Below are 13,380 nucleotides of genomic sequence, written 5' to 3' on the forward strand. Positions count from 1 at the left end.
GGGGGCCGCAAGCAGTTTTCAGGGCCAGCGTTAGACTTGCTGGGGCCCAGGGCAGAAAGCCAAAGCCCTACCACGTGGGGCTGCAGCCGAAGCCTGAGCAACGTAGTTTCGCGGAGGCATCTGTGTCATGGTGCCCCAGGCAATTCCCATGCTTGGTACCTCTTAATGCCGGCCCTGTCTTTTATATGTAGAAAACCAGTTGTTGTGGCACAACTGGGCCATGGAATTTTTATAGTATGTTGGGCGGGGGAGAGGCTCAGAAAAAAAAAGGTTGAGAACCCCTGCCCTAGGCTATATTCATAAGAAATTATTTCACCTTTTAGTGTATTCTATGTTCTTCTTAGGCCACTATCATTCGAGATTTATTAAATTAAATGCTGGTATCACTCTGACTTCAGTGATACTGCACGTGTTTACAGCAGTGATGAGCTTTGTCCAATGCTTCTCTTAAAAGATATTTACAAGTCTGCAGATGACCAAAACTAACCTCTGTCATTTCAACAGCTGGAACTCTATCTGAAAGAAAAAGGAGAAGACATTGAAGTTGTGTGGTCCTTCCTTAATGCCCCTGAAACTAATATTAAAATCCAGCCAACAGCAGTGCAGGAGGTCAGTCAGTAAGTTTTTTATTTTTGTTTGTTTGTCTGTCTGTCTTAACCAGTCCTCTAAAACAAAACTAAAGGACACATTTTGAGTCCCCTCTTAAGCACAGTAGCACCCTACATGGATACTAAAGTGTTAAACCTAAGTTGAGATAGAGTTGACCAGTTTTGACAGAGAAATCTTTTGTTGGGTCATTGGTTTCATCCAAATCTAAAAGCATGAAAAATCTTGCTTCTTAAATAAAATTATTTCTCAAAGCATTTTTGGACATCTGTAATAAGTGTCCCAATCAAAATATTTTTTTAAGTCACTGTATGGATCGCTTGCATTAGTACTAGAAGAGGACAACCTTATTTCAGAGTCCACTTGACAAATGACTAGTTTGGTGGCGGCGGGGGAGGGACTAAGAATCTTAAGGCTTTCCATAGTGCTAAGTACTTGATTTGTGCTTTCTGGTTTGCATGTGTTTATCTTTCAAGTTACAAATTAATTTTCTCATTATTTGGGACCTTCCTCTCCTCACTCCACTTTTTATTTATCAGATTAGAGAAATTGTATCTTAACAATGGGAAATGGTTCCCTTGTGCTTTTTTTTTTTTTTTTTTTTAACTATACACCTACTTTTTAGTGTCTTGCACTGTAACTTGTGTGGTGTTTTTTCCCTTCTTAAAAAGTTGACTTCAGTGAATGTTGGAGCTTCTTCTGAGGAATTGTATTGACTGAATGATGACTGGGGGAGGGAGGCAGGGGGATATTTAATTTTATTATCATGGATATACAACTAAATGTATTAAAAAACGATGTATGACAAAACACTCTTCAGAACACTAAAAAAAAAACAAAAACTCAGATTTATTTTGCATGTGTGGCAACCTAAATGACCTTAGTCACTGGGAATAATATCTAATATCCATGTATTAAACAGTCACTAAGTACTTATTGACAGGTCATAATGTCTCTGAAACAGTGTGGCCCGTTGTATTTAAAAACTCTGCTTTTTGAAAAGTGCTTGACTGTGGATTTACAAGTGTAGTTATATTGCATTGGGTGTTGTACATGCTCTTAAAAAGAACCTGTAAAAGCTAAGTAACTAAAGGCTTCATTCTCTCCTTAATGTTAATGGGAACTGAGTATGCATCTTATAGGTCTAGAGTCGAAAACCCCCAAAATATTGACATTTATGAATGAACTACAGTTTGGAAATTGTTTCGGCTCCTTCATTTAAATGACATTTTCCCTCTGTTCCTTATTTTTTTTAAAGTAAATACTTTTACATGCAAAAATAATAATGATCATCACTTAAAGAACTTATCTTCACAGTGCTTCATACACACCAGTTAAACTGGATGAAATAAGAAGATTCTAGTTTACACTGACAAAAGCTGGATGACTCTGAATCACACTTGGCGCTCTGTACTTGGCTGACTTTTAGTATTGCAGATGATATATATGGCCTTGCATAGAAACTGCACTACCCAGTCACAAAAACAATATTTTACCGTTAGGAACGACAGTTCTAACATATTCTAAAAATGACGTGTTAAGGGTTCTTGAGGTAACTTATTCAGATGCAGTTTTAATGTTTCCTGTGTTGGATTCCAGAAAGAGGGTTGAATGTAAACGTTTACAGTTGAGGATGGGGCACAGATAATGGAGTTCAAGTTTTTTCAAACATTATATTCTACTTGAAGCCAACAAGGAAGTGGAATATAATCTTTTTGAAAAAACGTTTATATGAACCTAATTCCCCCACAACCCCAAATGCCCATGATATTGGGTATCCGTCTTTCCAAGCCTTTACATTTGGAACTAAACTTGGGTGAGTGGAGGTTTTTTGTTTTAAGTGAACTGCTTCACACATGGACATGAAAGCATCAGAAAATGTCAATGAGTATCAGGCTAATTATAACAATTAGCATAACTTAGTTCATAGCAAAATTAGAACTCGTTGGAATTTTTCAAATTTTCGAGAACAGTTTCCATTAAACTAAATTTTCATTGAAAGTGGAGGGGAAACACCCAACAAGAGGGGTTGGTTGGTTGTGGTTTTTTTTGTTTTGTTTTCGTTTTGTTTTTTAAACTTTTGGGGGGGGAGGGGTTTCCAAGCAGGTGTAACAAAGGTTTGTTATCCATACACTTACCAAATTGATACGGTGACACTGCCAAAGTGGACACTGGAAGTTTAATTGTAGCAGTCTTTTGGGGTATTTTTTTAAAATATTGGAGCACAACAACATGCAACTTATAGAAATAGGCCCCTTAAGTAGGTTACAAGAGAGAGAAGCAGCAGTACAACATGAGAAAAATAAGGTTGAAGGGTGGAGGGTACTTTATATGAACAATATCTACACATCTTCAGAGTGTGACATCATAAAGCGGGTAGTGAAACAAGATGTATATACATTGCAGATTGGGATTGTTCAAACACACCTAATACTACCCCTCAACAAGTTAATGGTCAAGAAGGAACTCTGACTTTAAATTTATTAGGCCTATGGTGAAGATTTGGTTGTCACTTGCACCAGTGCAGGAATATTTCATTAACTTGTGCTAGTTCTAAAGCACCGTGTAGGTTTGCAAAATGAAGTGGTCAGTCCTGGGATGTGTTGCGCGTTCTTGGCTCTCATCAAAGTTGTTGAGAGTTGATGGAACTCAGTCAGACTGTTGCAGGACACTCATCATCTGCCAGGATTAGGTCTTTCATCCCCTTTATTGTGATCATCTTGAGTTGCGCTAGTGAGTTGTTGGGATATTTCTGCCAGGAATGCAGCTAAATAGCTTAGCTTCTGCAACAGGGCCTAGTTAATATCCATTTTTTGGTCTCTAACTTTTTGCCAGAGAATGTGAGTCCTCCGATTGCGTACAAAATGGCTGTGTGTTCCCACCTGACCACAGCACACATCAGGATACTCTTTCCATCTTACTGTAAGAATCAGGAGACATGAATGTTTCATATAAGACTCAGTAAATTGGCTCCATTCCTTTAAAAGTTATGGTCTGTAACAGTATAATCTTTCTAAATGAGATATCAGTTTGAGACACTCCTCTATATATTTTCATCTATAGGTATTCTCTGTCATGTAGGTCTATGCAGTGTCTCCATGTATAGCCTGATTTACATCTCTGTACATTAGAAATTGAACCTCTTCTAGATTCTTCCTGGACCACTTCCAGTGCTCTTGAATTTCCTAATTGCTGTCTATGTGCAATAATTTAATTAAATATCCCCTCAATTCCAAATATTGAAGAAAACTGAAGCATAGAATAGCATGCTGCCACTGATTGATTGTAGCTAAAAGTAAACCTCCTATATCAGATCACTGGCAAGCAAACAATTACTGCATCGGTGTGCTTTATAAGTAACCTCAAAGCTACCATGTATAAGCAAAATTTTGCAATGCATTTTGATGCCTGCAGTATAAAGGACCGAGCATAAATGAGTGCTGCAATGAACCATCAATATCTGGAAAGCATTTCTTGGATGACAAGCGGATGGGAATGATAGCTTAAGTTTCCTGACTGGAGCTGCCTGAACATTCAGACAGAACTATTTTAGGCATGACTGAGGTTTGGGCTAAAGAAGTACCAAAATGATCATTGTGTGCTGAATGGAAGTTGCCAAATTTCAGCTAATGGAAGTCAGCATAGTTCCATACAAGTCAGTGGTACTAGTTTGATAATCTGACCTGCTGTCTGTGTATACTGTATTGCTATCCTGGTTTTGCCCAGGTGGTAAAAGAGCTTTAACAGCATAACAAATATGTATGAAATCATGACTGAGGTTCTTTTTGAGGTGAGTAATGACTTTACCCTTTCCATTTCTCTTTCAGAGCTGCTTGTGATTATAATGCATATATTGTGAATGTGGGTTTTTTATTTTTAATAGCTAAGATCAGTGACTATTTGTCTGACATTTCAGTATGTCTGGCTATTGGCACTAGACCTGCTCTCATTCTTACAACATTTGCTTTATGATATAGTGATAGACTGCTTAGTCAGCTGTCCAGTGAATTTCTGCATTAATGTTTATTCTCCTGATTAATTAGAAGCATGATTCTTTTTTCTCTCCTACTAGGGCCAGATGGCTGAGACATGTGCAATATTTGAGCCATTCAGAGATGTTTTCCAGAATCTAATTAGTTTAGTTTCACCATCTGTAATTTTGAGTACAAAACCTACAGATATAATAAAGGAGGTACAGGTAAGTCTTGTATACATTTAAATAATTTTTGCAACCTGTTTTCTGTTAATATTAATATGTCTGGTCAGAGGACACTCATAATTCTGTGAATGAACTGCAAGTTTAACACTGTGCTGTTTGATCAGAAATCATAGAGAAACACTTTAAACCACTTAACCTCTGGTACAGGAGGATTTGACATTAAAATTCCTAGGTGACTACTTTGTTGCTAATGCTGCCCTGTAATTTTTAATATCAAATGACTTTTACCATGTTGATCTGTGTGAGTATACAAGGTATTGAGTATTTTATATAGCTGATCCCTTGTGTCTTGTTTCCTTTTCACAGAATGTACAAAACATAGGAACTCTCCCCCAGGGCACCAGCCCTCCGAAACCTCCAAGGATTCATGAACTAAAACTGCTAGTGAAGAACATTGTAGCCACACTGACTGATCACAGTGCTGCAGGTAAAACAAAATCTACTGCAGACAGATATTCTGCTTCAAAGCTGTAAGGAGGGTGACTCTTTGACCTGTAGTGGTCATACTTTCAGACACAACAAAATATAATGAATGGATCAGATAAATCCTCATTCTGATCTGTTGCCTCTGCGGCACTGGTGGGCCTTTTTCCTCTCCATCCTCTCCACTTCCAAGAACCTGTAGGTGGGGCAGAGTAACTGATTTATTTTAATTTGAATAATTAAAAGACTCATGCACAAAGCTAAGTGTCCTGGCACATAATATTGTAACAAAATAAAACCCCAGAAGCACTAATTAATGATTCCAAAAAGGAATCCTGCCAAGCTCCTTTCCATCCTGCCATTGTTATTGGAAGCAGACCCTTAGCCCTCCCCCAAAACCCTATGGAGCAGATTCCTTTGCAGCATGCCCAGGTCACCAATTTTGGGTTATTTCAAACCAAGAGGGGTTATGCACTGTGCACATCATGACTCTCTCCTTCTACGCCCCCAGCAAACCATAGTCAATAAACTGGTTTGTAGCACTGCTCAGTACCATGAAGCACTCCTGCAATTAAGGGGGGGCGGGGAATTCTGAGGCAGCAGAAGATGAAGTAATTGATAAGGTGGCTATAATGGAGTTGCACTGCCGAGGAGCAGAGGGCCCTGTTGCCAATGTGAAGGCATAGGATATTTATCAAGATGGTTCTGTCCTTTGGCAAGATCTGTACAGTCCTCAAGGGTGGGTGTGGGAAGAGGAGGACATAGAATTCAGTGCACTGGTTGTGTTCAATTCTGTGTGTATGTAGGGTGGGGGTAATCATTCTGTTAGGGGCGTGGAGAGAACTCTAAAGGAAACCTCCTTAGTTCTCTTTCCTCAGTCAGGGCCTCTCCCCTGCAGGTCTGTTGGTGGGAAGGGGTTGAATATGGCCCAATATGAATTGTTGTTATGCCCAGAGATTTCCAAGAAAATCTCTGGGCATTGTATGGTCTGAAAAGTCACATTTGCGGGAGAGGAGAGGAAACAAAAGGAAGTAAAACACCTTGAAATACCCTTATTGTAGTGTCACTTTTTAATACAACTTTCCACTTAAATCATTTGGAAGCTCTGCTTAACAACTGATGACTCAATATAGGTGTTATAATCCAACTCACGGTCTTTTCTGTTTGGTTGAATATTACTTGGTATGACACTGGTTTAGCTGTGCTCTGAGTAATTTGTTAACACTAGAACCCTTCATGAGATGTTTATTCAGGCAGGGATACTTTATTGAAGAAAGACATACTTTTTCCCCCAAAAAACAGTCATTGGCTTGGGGCACATGGAGCATGAAGCCAAGCAGGAGGTCACTGCCCACTAAAACAAGTTGTGCTGCTTATGTTTGGGGCGTAGGCTTTCAACCTGTCTTTCAAGTGTCTAAGCTTCTTCATGATCAAGCCTGCCTGCTTCATTGCTCCAGGGCTAGAGCACCAACTAAGCTTTTCAGAAGTGTCTGAATTCTGATCAGTGCCCTTTGGCTGCCTCAATTTTGTGTGTGCCCAACTTGAACCTTTCAAAAGGGTGCTTTTTCAATGTAGATTCTCCCCCACCCCCGAATATGGGTGATCGGAACTTTCTGAAAATCTTTTAACATGCCTCAATCTGAGCATCCAGAATCGCTAGTTACTTAACAAACAGATGCCCCTTTTTGAAGTGCTTCAGGTTGGGTGTAGTCTTGGTCTCTGTGGCTTTTGTAGTGTAAATAGGCAAGAATTCAACAGTCATTAAACCCTGTGCTTGGGTTTGGCTCCCTACTGAGAATGGGGTGAATCCTTAGCACTGCCAGGCTAAGGAATTTTTTTTTTCCGAAAGTGACTGTTATTGGATCACATTAAAACATTTTTAAAACATAGTTTGTTTTTGCCATTTGTAGGCAGGATTAAGCTGAGTCTGACCATGTTGTTGGAGCCCTCTGTAGCATGATTGATTAACCTGCATAGTTTGTTTCTTTGCCTATGTTTCTAGATAGGCTAAAACATGAATTTTTAACCTGTCCATAACAGGGTTTTACTACATTAATATGCCTGTATGAGTTTGTATAGTGAGTTCTAACTGGTAAATAACCATTGTTTACAATTACTTTGCTAGTAGGCTCTACATATGTTTTTTGTATAGGTTGTCTTATGTGTATGGGGTTCAGGTAACACATCTGAGATTGATCTAATATAGCAAATTTTATTTATATCTATCTATATCTATCTATCTAGATAGATAAATATATATAATATAGATTCAATATATCTTTGTCTATTTCTGTGCACAAACCTCACTGAATTTGTGTATGTTCTTGCCTGTTGTCAGAGCCCCAAAGATGAAAAATAGTGACTTTTGACATTGTAAAATTTACTCCTTTTTTTGTGTGTGTTTTTTTAGAAGCTATAAATAATACCAACTGTTCCTACTTGGAATAACAGTAAAATTATTCACTTTTACCTTCAACTTGTTAGTAGACATTTCTGTATTAGTAGAGCAATGCTCTTGAGTGGCATGATCTCTTTAAAAATAGCAATCTGTAAATCCATTGTTCATTAACAATGTGGTGGTCAATATCTGTTAACACAAGAAATAGTAGTTCCTCAAGAAACAGTTAGACCATCAGTAAGGATTTCAAATATTTATCTAATTTTTGTTTTAAGTGACTTGAAACCATGTAACTGTTCACATAACAATCGGAAATGTAGTTACTAAGAGAAGTTATTACCCTCCTCCTCTCTCTAGCTCTCGTGATTTTGTTACACCGACACTCATAGCTCGTGGTCTTTAAATTAAAGTGTAAGGTCTTTGGGGCCGGGATTGTTTCTTTTAGTATGTTTATACAACACGTTGGGCAAGGATGCCCCAATCTTGACTGGGCACTAATGTAATACAAACAATAAGGGGTAGGAAGAAGGAATAACGCTAGGGTGTGGGGGGGGCTTTTTTTGTTTTCCAGTGGTCTAGACAAAAAGGTGTCTCGTACTTGCTCAAGAGAAATAGGCTTATTGATGACTTGAGGTCAACAGTTGGATATTTGTTCCTTTCCTTTCCCAATACAGGCAGCATAAATCCAGTGTGTGTAACTCAGTTGAATGATCCTCTACAGAAATTTTCCAGCTCTGTAGCCAAAAATGGCACTAACCTCTCTTGGAAAGAGGAGTTCATCTTGTAAGTAACCACCAACATAACATTTTCTATTAAATGTTTCTACAGTCTCAATTTATATAAGACGTTGGAAGAGGAACTGTGTTTTTAACGTATCTTATTAGTTTTATCTCAGATGATTTGACACTGGCAGGGCATAACTGGTTTTTAAAGCAATTTTCTGGTACTGAGTTATAGCAAGTGTTAACATGGATTTCAGTCATTTTTATTTTTAATTGAGGATTGTTGGGCCTGGGATTGGGAAGTACAGATGTGTGGTTTCTAATAGAGAGGGATGATGGCAAGTACCTGAGGGCATTCCTACACCACAATCTTAAGTCAACCTATGTTCGGTCAGCTTACAGCCATCGCAGTAATTACTGTGATGACTGATATCCACACTATCCTCCTCCTGTCAGTGGTGTGCGTCCTCACTAGGAGCGTTTCTGCCGACTGAAGAGGGGTAGTGTGGGCGTTCTGAGAGCCGAGGCTCTCAGCTCCACACAGCTCCCTACCGGGAGCCCAACTGCTCCCTGCTCCCACCTGGGAGTGAGGGGAAGCCACCTGGGGCTTCTCACCTCTGGAAAGGAGATCCATGCCTTAGTCCAGTTGGTTGCCGTGCTCCCAGTGGGGAGCCTGGGCAGCAGCCCAAGCCGAGAGCCTGGATGACAGCCCAGCTTGGAGCGGAGACCTGGCAGCACCACTGGGGAGCTGGCTTTCTTGTCAATTCACAGTTCCAGCTGAGCCGTTAAAATGGCAAGACAGCCGATATAAGGAACGCAGTGTCTACACAGACACTGTGTCGCCCTAACTACGCCGACATAATTCCACCTCCAAAGTGTCGGACTTATATCTGTGTAGTAGGGCACATGCATCCGCGGGAGCAAGATTGTAATGTAGACACTGACATAAGCTGCCTTATGTCAACCTAACTATGTAGTGCAGACCAAGGCTTAGTCTGTAAAAGGGCGTTTGGTATAGTTCTATTGTAAGTGCAGGTCACAGAGCCGTATGCTGTGGAGTGGGAATGGAAAAAGAGATTACAGACAGTTTGGATAAAGCTGCTATCTGATGGTACTCTGAATGACACAGCAGCTGCTTAGGTGATCACTATCAGCTTCAGTGTTGTTTAGGAGAAAGCCACTGATAGGGCCAGAGGCTTTTTACTTTACTGGCTAAAAGGAAGGGAGGGAGCAGAAGCAGGTTGTCATAATAAGTGAGGAAAAGAGGTGCTGCTGTGTGTACTGTGCTGTAGGTGCTTCTCTTCTCCTAGAGCATTAAAGCAAAAGGTGTTGGCTCCCATTGGAATCTCCCTCTCCCTTACAGCCTATCAATAGCTTTCCTACCCCAATCCATTTTAGGAACCTTCCCTCCTTTCTACTCGCTTAAAAGAAAAGTGCCACTTGCTGTGTCACCCTGTGTCCCCCTCACCCCGGAGTCACTGTACAGCATCCATTGTCCCTTTTGCCCTCCTAAAAGGGCAGAGAGGCAAATTTCATGAAGACCTGATCTAGGAGAGGATTAGGTCAGTGCTACTGCTGGGATTGGCAGCTGCTTTACCACCTGCTTGAGGGGTGGAGTGAACTGGCTATCTGTTCTTCAGTCCTAGGGGGGGTGGGGGTGGGGGGCACTGCAGTGCACAGCTCTGCAGAAGGGAAGCTTTCTCCCTCCTCATTGTTCCCGGCGCTGCATGTGTAGGTGCATGCATAGCACAGGTAAGAGCATTGCGAAGCAGCAGCAGTGGACGGGTTGTGAAGGAACTGTCGAGTGAGATAGTTTAGGATGTGGAGAATGCAGCTCCCCCGATTTGAATGTATGATAAACGTTCTGAATTTGACCTAGCCAGGAAGAGAAGCTTGGTAAATATTTCTTAATGCAACCCTGAAAATCTTGTTTTTATCATGCACTTAAATGGGAGTTGTGTCCAGTGCATGCTGCTGTATGTTATCTTGCTGTTATGTTTAGTGAAAAATAATTAGCCTTGAAGCTGCCATCGTAAGACACCTAAAGTCTAGTGACTTATGTTCTTTTCTGTGCTTGGTCTCATCACTGGAAAAATGTCTCTCTCATCAAAGACAGTGGCCTTGCAAGGCCACGGACCAGACACTCTGCCATGACAATGTGATTCTTTGCCACCACGTTGCTGGAATGAGCACGATGCAACTCATTTGCATTAGTAATAGAAATAAACCAGTTGGATAGCATCTTTCATCTTGAAATATCTCAAAGTGCTTTATGAACTTCATATACTGTATTTGCAGATGGCTTCAGCTATCTGTTAGTGGGGAGTTCAGGTGAGCAGGATGACTGTTTTAACTGGAACTTGGTCATTACACCATAGTTATGGTATGCTTTCCATAGTGATGGGTGCTCTACATTTGCCTAAGGTAGATAAGTTTGCAAAGTCCTATGAGTTCTTTAATGATGATAAGTAGTCAGGATTTGGTCTATGTCTGCACTGCACACCTTACAGCAGCACAGTTGTGTCGCTACAGCAGTGCCACTGTAAGGTATGCAGTGTAGCTGCTCTTCGTTGGCAGGAGAGAGCTCTCCCGCCGACAAAATAAAACCACCCCCAACGAGGTGCATTGGCTCAATGGGAAGAGTGCCACCTACTGAATTGCCAACACTACTCCCCTTCCTGCTGGCACCCTGTGTCTTCCTTGGAAGTGTGGCTCAGTACTGAGAAAGTTCCCACCTGAATAGAAGCATGTTTCCAATATTGAAACATGTTTCCAATATTAAAGTTCTCCACTGAACTCTTATAATAATTGCAGAAGGAACAGAATAAAGTTTAGAGGAAATTTCACAATATCCATATACTTTAACAGCCCAGTTGATAGATTTGGGTGTGATGTTTTTGTTTTTGTCTTTTTTTGTCTATTGCATAAAGCACCACAGGTTGTACCAAAAGCAGTTGTGTCTAATGATTCATGCTGGTCATGTCATGTTCTTTACTCTCATCCTCTTACAGTGTCCCTTCATTCTAACTTTGTGCCAAAATAATATGGACCCTAGAGAAAATACCAGAGGGAAGCACCAATGATTTCTAAATCAGGAAGTTTCAGTCAGTGGTCAGATATCTATGCCAGAAAACAATTTATTTAAATGTAATATTTACCTCCCTTATTAAAATAATCTTACATTGGCAGGATGCTACTCCACTTTTAATAGACCACTGGATCTATTCCATCTTCTTGACTTATGAATTTGGGAGCTGTTGTTGTCTCAGCTGTACGCAGAAGGAATTGTTTCTCAGTCTTCGGGTAGAGCACAGACATGGAAAACTTCATCCTGAAAGGCAAAGTTTATAACCAACTGAAAAAAGGCCCTCTTATAATGGAAATGTTTTGGCAATCCTAAATTTAGTGAGGAAGCTAGATAGACCCAAGGTTAGGCTCCACCCCAGCATTCCCTTCTCTCTAGTTAATTGAATTCAAGAAGTGGGTCACATGTTTTCTCGACAGTATTTGAAAGGCAGAGTGCTGTAAATGCTGTCTAACACTTTCCACTGGCTGGACAATAACACTGCACTGTATGGTGCAATATGCAAGGTGTGAGACATAATATAAAGCCTTCTGTAAAGAGTGATTTAAAATGAAGATGGGAGAAACATTCTCCGTACAATAACTGGAGTAGGAATGAAAATTCCTTGAAGGCTTGACATCATTTTATTTATTCCACAGTGAATTAAATGCCAAATCAAAAGAGTTACAACTGCAGATCTTGGAAGATGGGAAATTGGATAGTAAGTACTGCAACTGAATTCTTTTGCATGGTCCCCTCATGGGCATTACTGAGCTCTTGAAATAAATCCTCTTTTGTTTACACAGTTGAATAAGATCATGTAAGAAACTGTCAGAAGTTGGCAGTTAATGTAGACCTGTTCTGCTGACTAACCCTGGTAGCCAGATAAGGTACGCCTCAATAACTCCAGGAACAAAGAAGGCTGATAGTCGCTGGGGCAAGAGACCCTTGAAAGAGGAGCCGGGAGTTTTGCTGGCTTGGACCATTTAAAAAAAAAAAAAAAAAGCCAACCCAGGAAGAATTTCAGAATTAAATTTATGTTTGTAAACCCAGTTCTGCTTTAGGGCTTAGCTACTTAAATTATAGATCAAAGGCTAACTCCAGTGGCAGTTTTAGATGACCTCCTGCTGCGAAGTGGGTATGGGTTTTTCACTGTTTCCTTCTGTCCCCAAACATTGACACAAGGGATGGCATTGTGCAAATGCTTTTCTGTATTCCTGGGTTTTGCTTTATTCTTTAACAAAGCCCTAAGGCAGGACTGAATGTACAAACAAGACTTGAGTCTGAGTGCTGTCTTGAGCTTGGCTGGTGTTTTTTATGGTTCCACCCTCTAATATTCTCTTGCCTTAGACGTCTCATGTTTTATGTTCCTGAATGGGCTTATGAGACCCACTTACTGTTTGGCAGGTCAGCAGAACAGTCCTGGACTTCTACACAGAGTGCAAAAGTTTGACTGCTTACCATAGCCCAGAAACAAACTCTTGTGCCACTTGTGTCTGGAACTGCTTACCAACTCTGAATAGTCTTGTGTTTATAAAACTTCAAATAAAACTTCTTGTGCCAGAGAAGGGAAAAATACATCCACCTCTTCTGAGTGGATGAATAGAAAGAAATCCCGACTAATCCTGACTTCCCTTCTGCCCAAAACTGGCTGTTTCCAAGCACATAATCCCACTTATGTATAATCAAACTGACTGTAGGGAATTGTACGCTACTATACCTGATTCTACCATCCCAGCTTAGAGCTCCTTATCCCTACTTACAAGAAAAATGTTTCCATTGCAGAGTAACTCTCTACTTGATCAGGAGAGGCGCAGGCATATTTTTTTCTTCTTCTTGGATTGCTGGTGAGGGGATGGCGTAGGCAGGTTTTAAGATCAAAGGGAATGTTCAGTTTCCCAACTTTTACATGAGCCATGGTACTTTGTACCAGAGCGGTATTTCTCTA

At 40.4% G+C, this 13,380-nt stretch overlaps 1 protein-coding gene across 2 annotated transcripts in view; it reads left to right on the top strand.

Annotated features, from left to right (window-relative positions):
• Window positions 1-527: 527 nt before the first annotated feature.
• LOC113406412 (C2 domain-containing protein 2-like) overlaps window positions 528-13,380 on the top strand; it is a 33,354-nt gene continuing 20,501 nt past the window's right edge. Inside the window, exons 1-5 of one of the 2 annotated variants that reach the window (XM_026651168.1) lie at window positions 528-609; window positions 4,679-4,804; window positions 5,132-5,252; window positions 8,321-8,429; window positions 12,092-12,153. In XM_026651168.1, coding sequence (XP_026506953.1) covers window positions 4,685-4,804; window positions 5,132-5,252; window positions 8,321-8,429; window positions 12,092-12,153 — 412 coding nt within the window. In that variant the 5' untranslated portion in view covers window positions 528-609; window positions 4,679-4,684. Of the gene's footprint in view, window positions 618-4,678; window positions 4,805-5,131; window positions 5,253-8,320; window positions 8,430-12,091; window positions 12,154-13,380 lie in introns of both variants that reach the window. The other variant, XM_026651167.1, reaches the window with a different exon arrangement.

This window comes from Terrapene carolina, unplaced genomic scaffold (genome assembly GCF_002925995.2).
Source record: "Terrapene carolina triunguis isolate 2854851 unplaced genomic scaffold, T_m_triunguis-2.0 Scaffold30, whole genome shotgun sequence".
NCBI classification, from domain to species: Eukaryota; Metazoa; Chordata; order Testudines; family Emydidae; genus Terrapene; species Terrapene triunguis.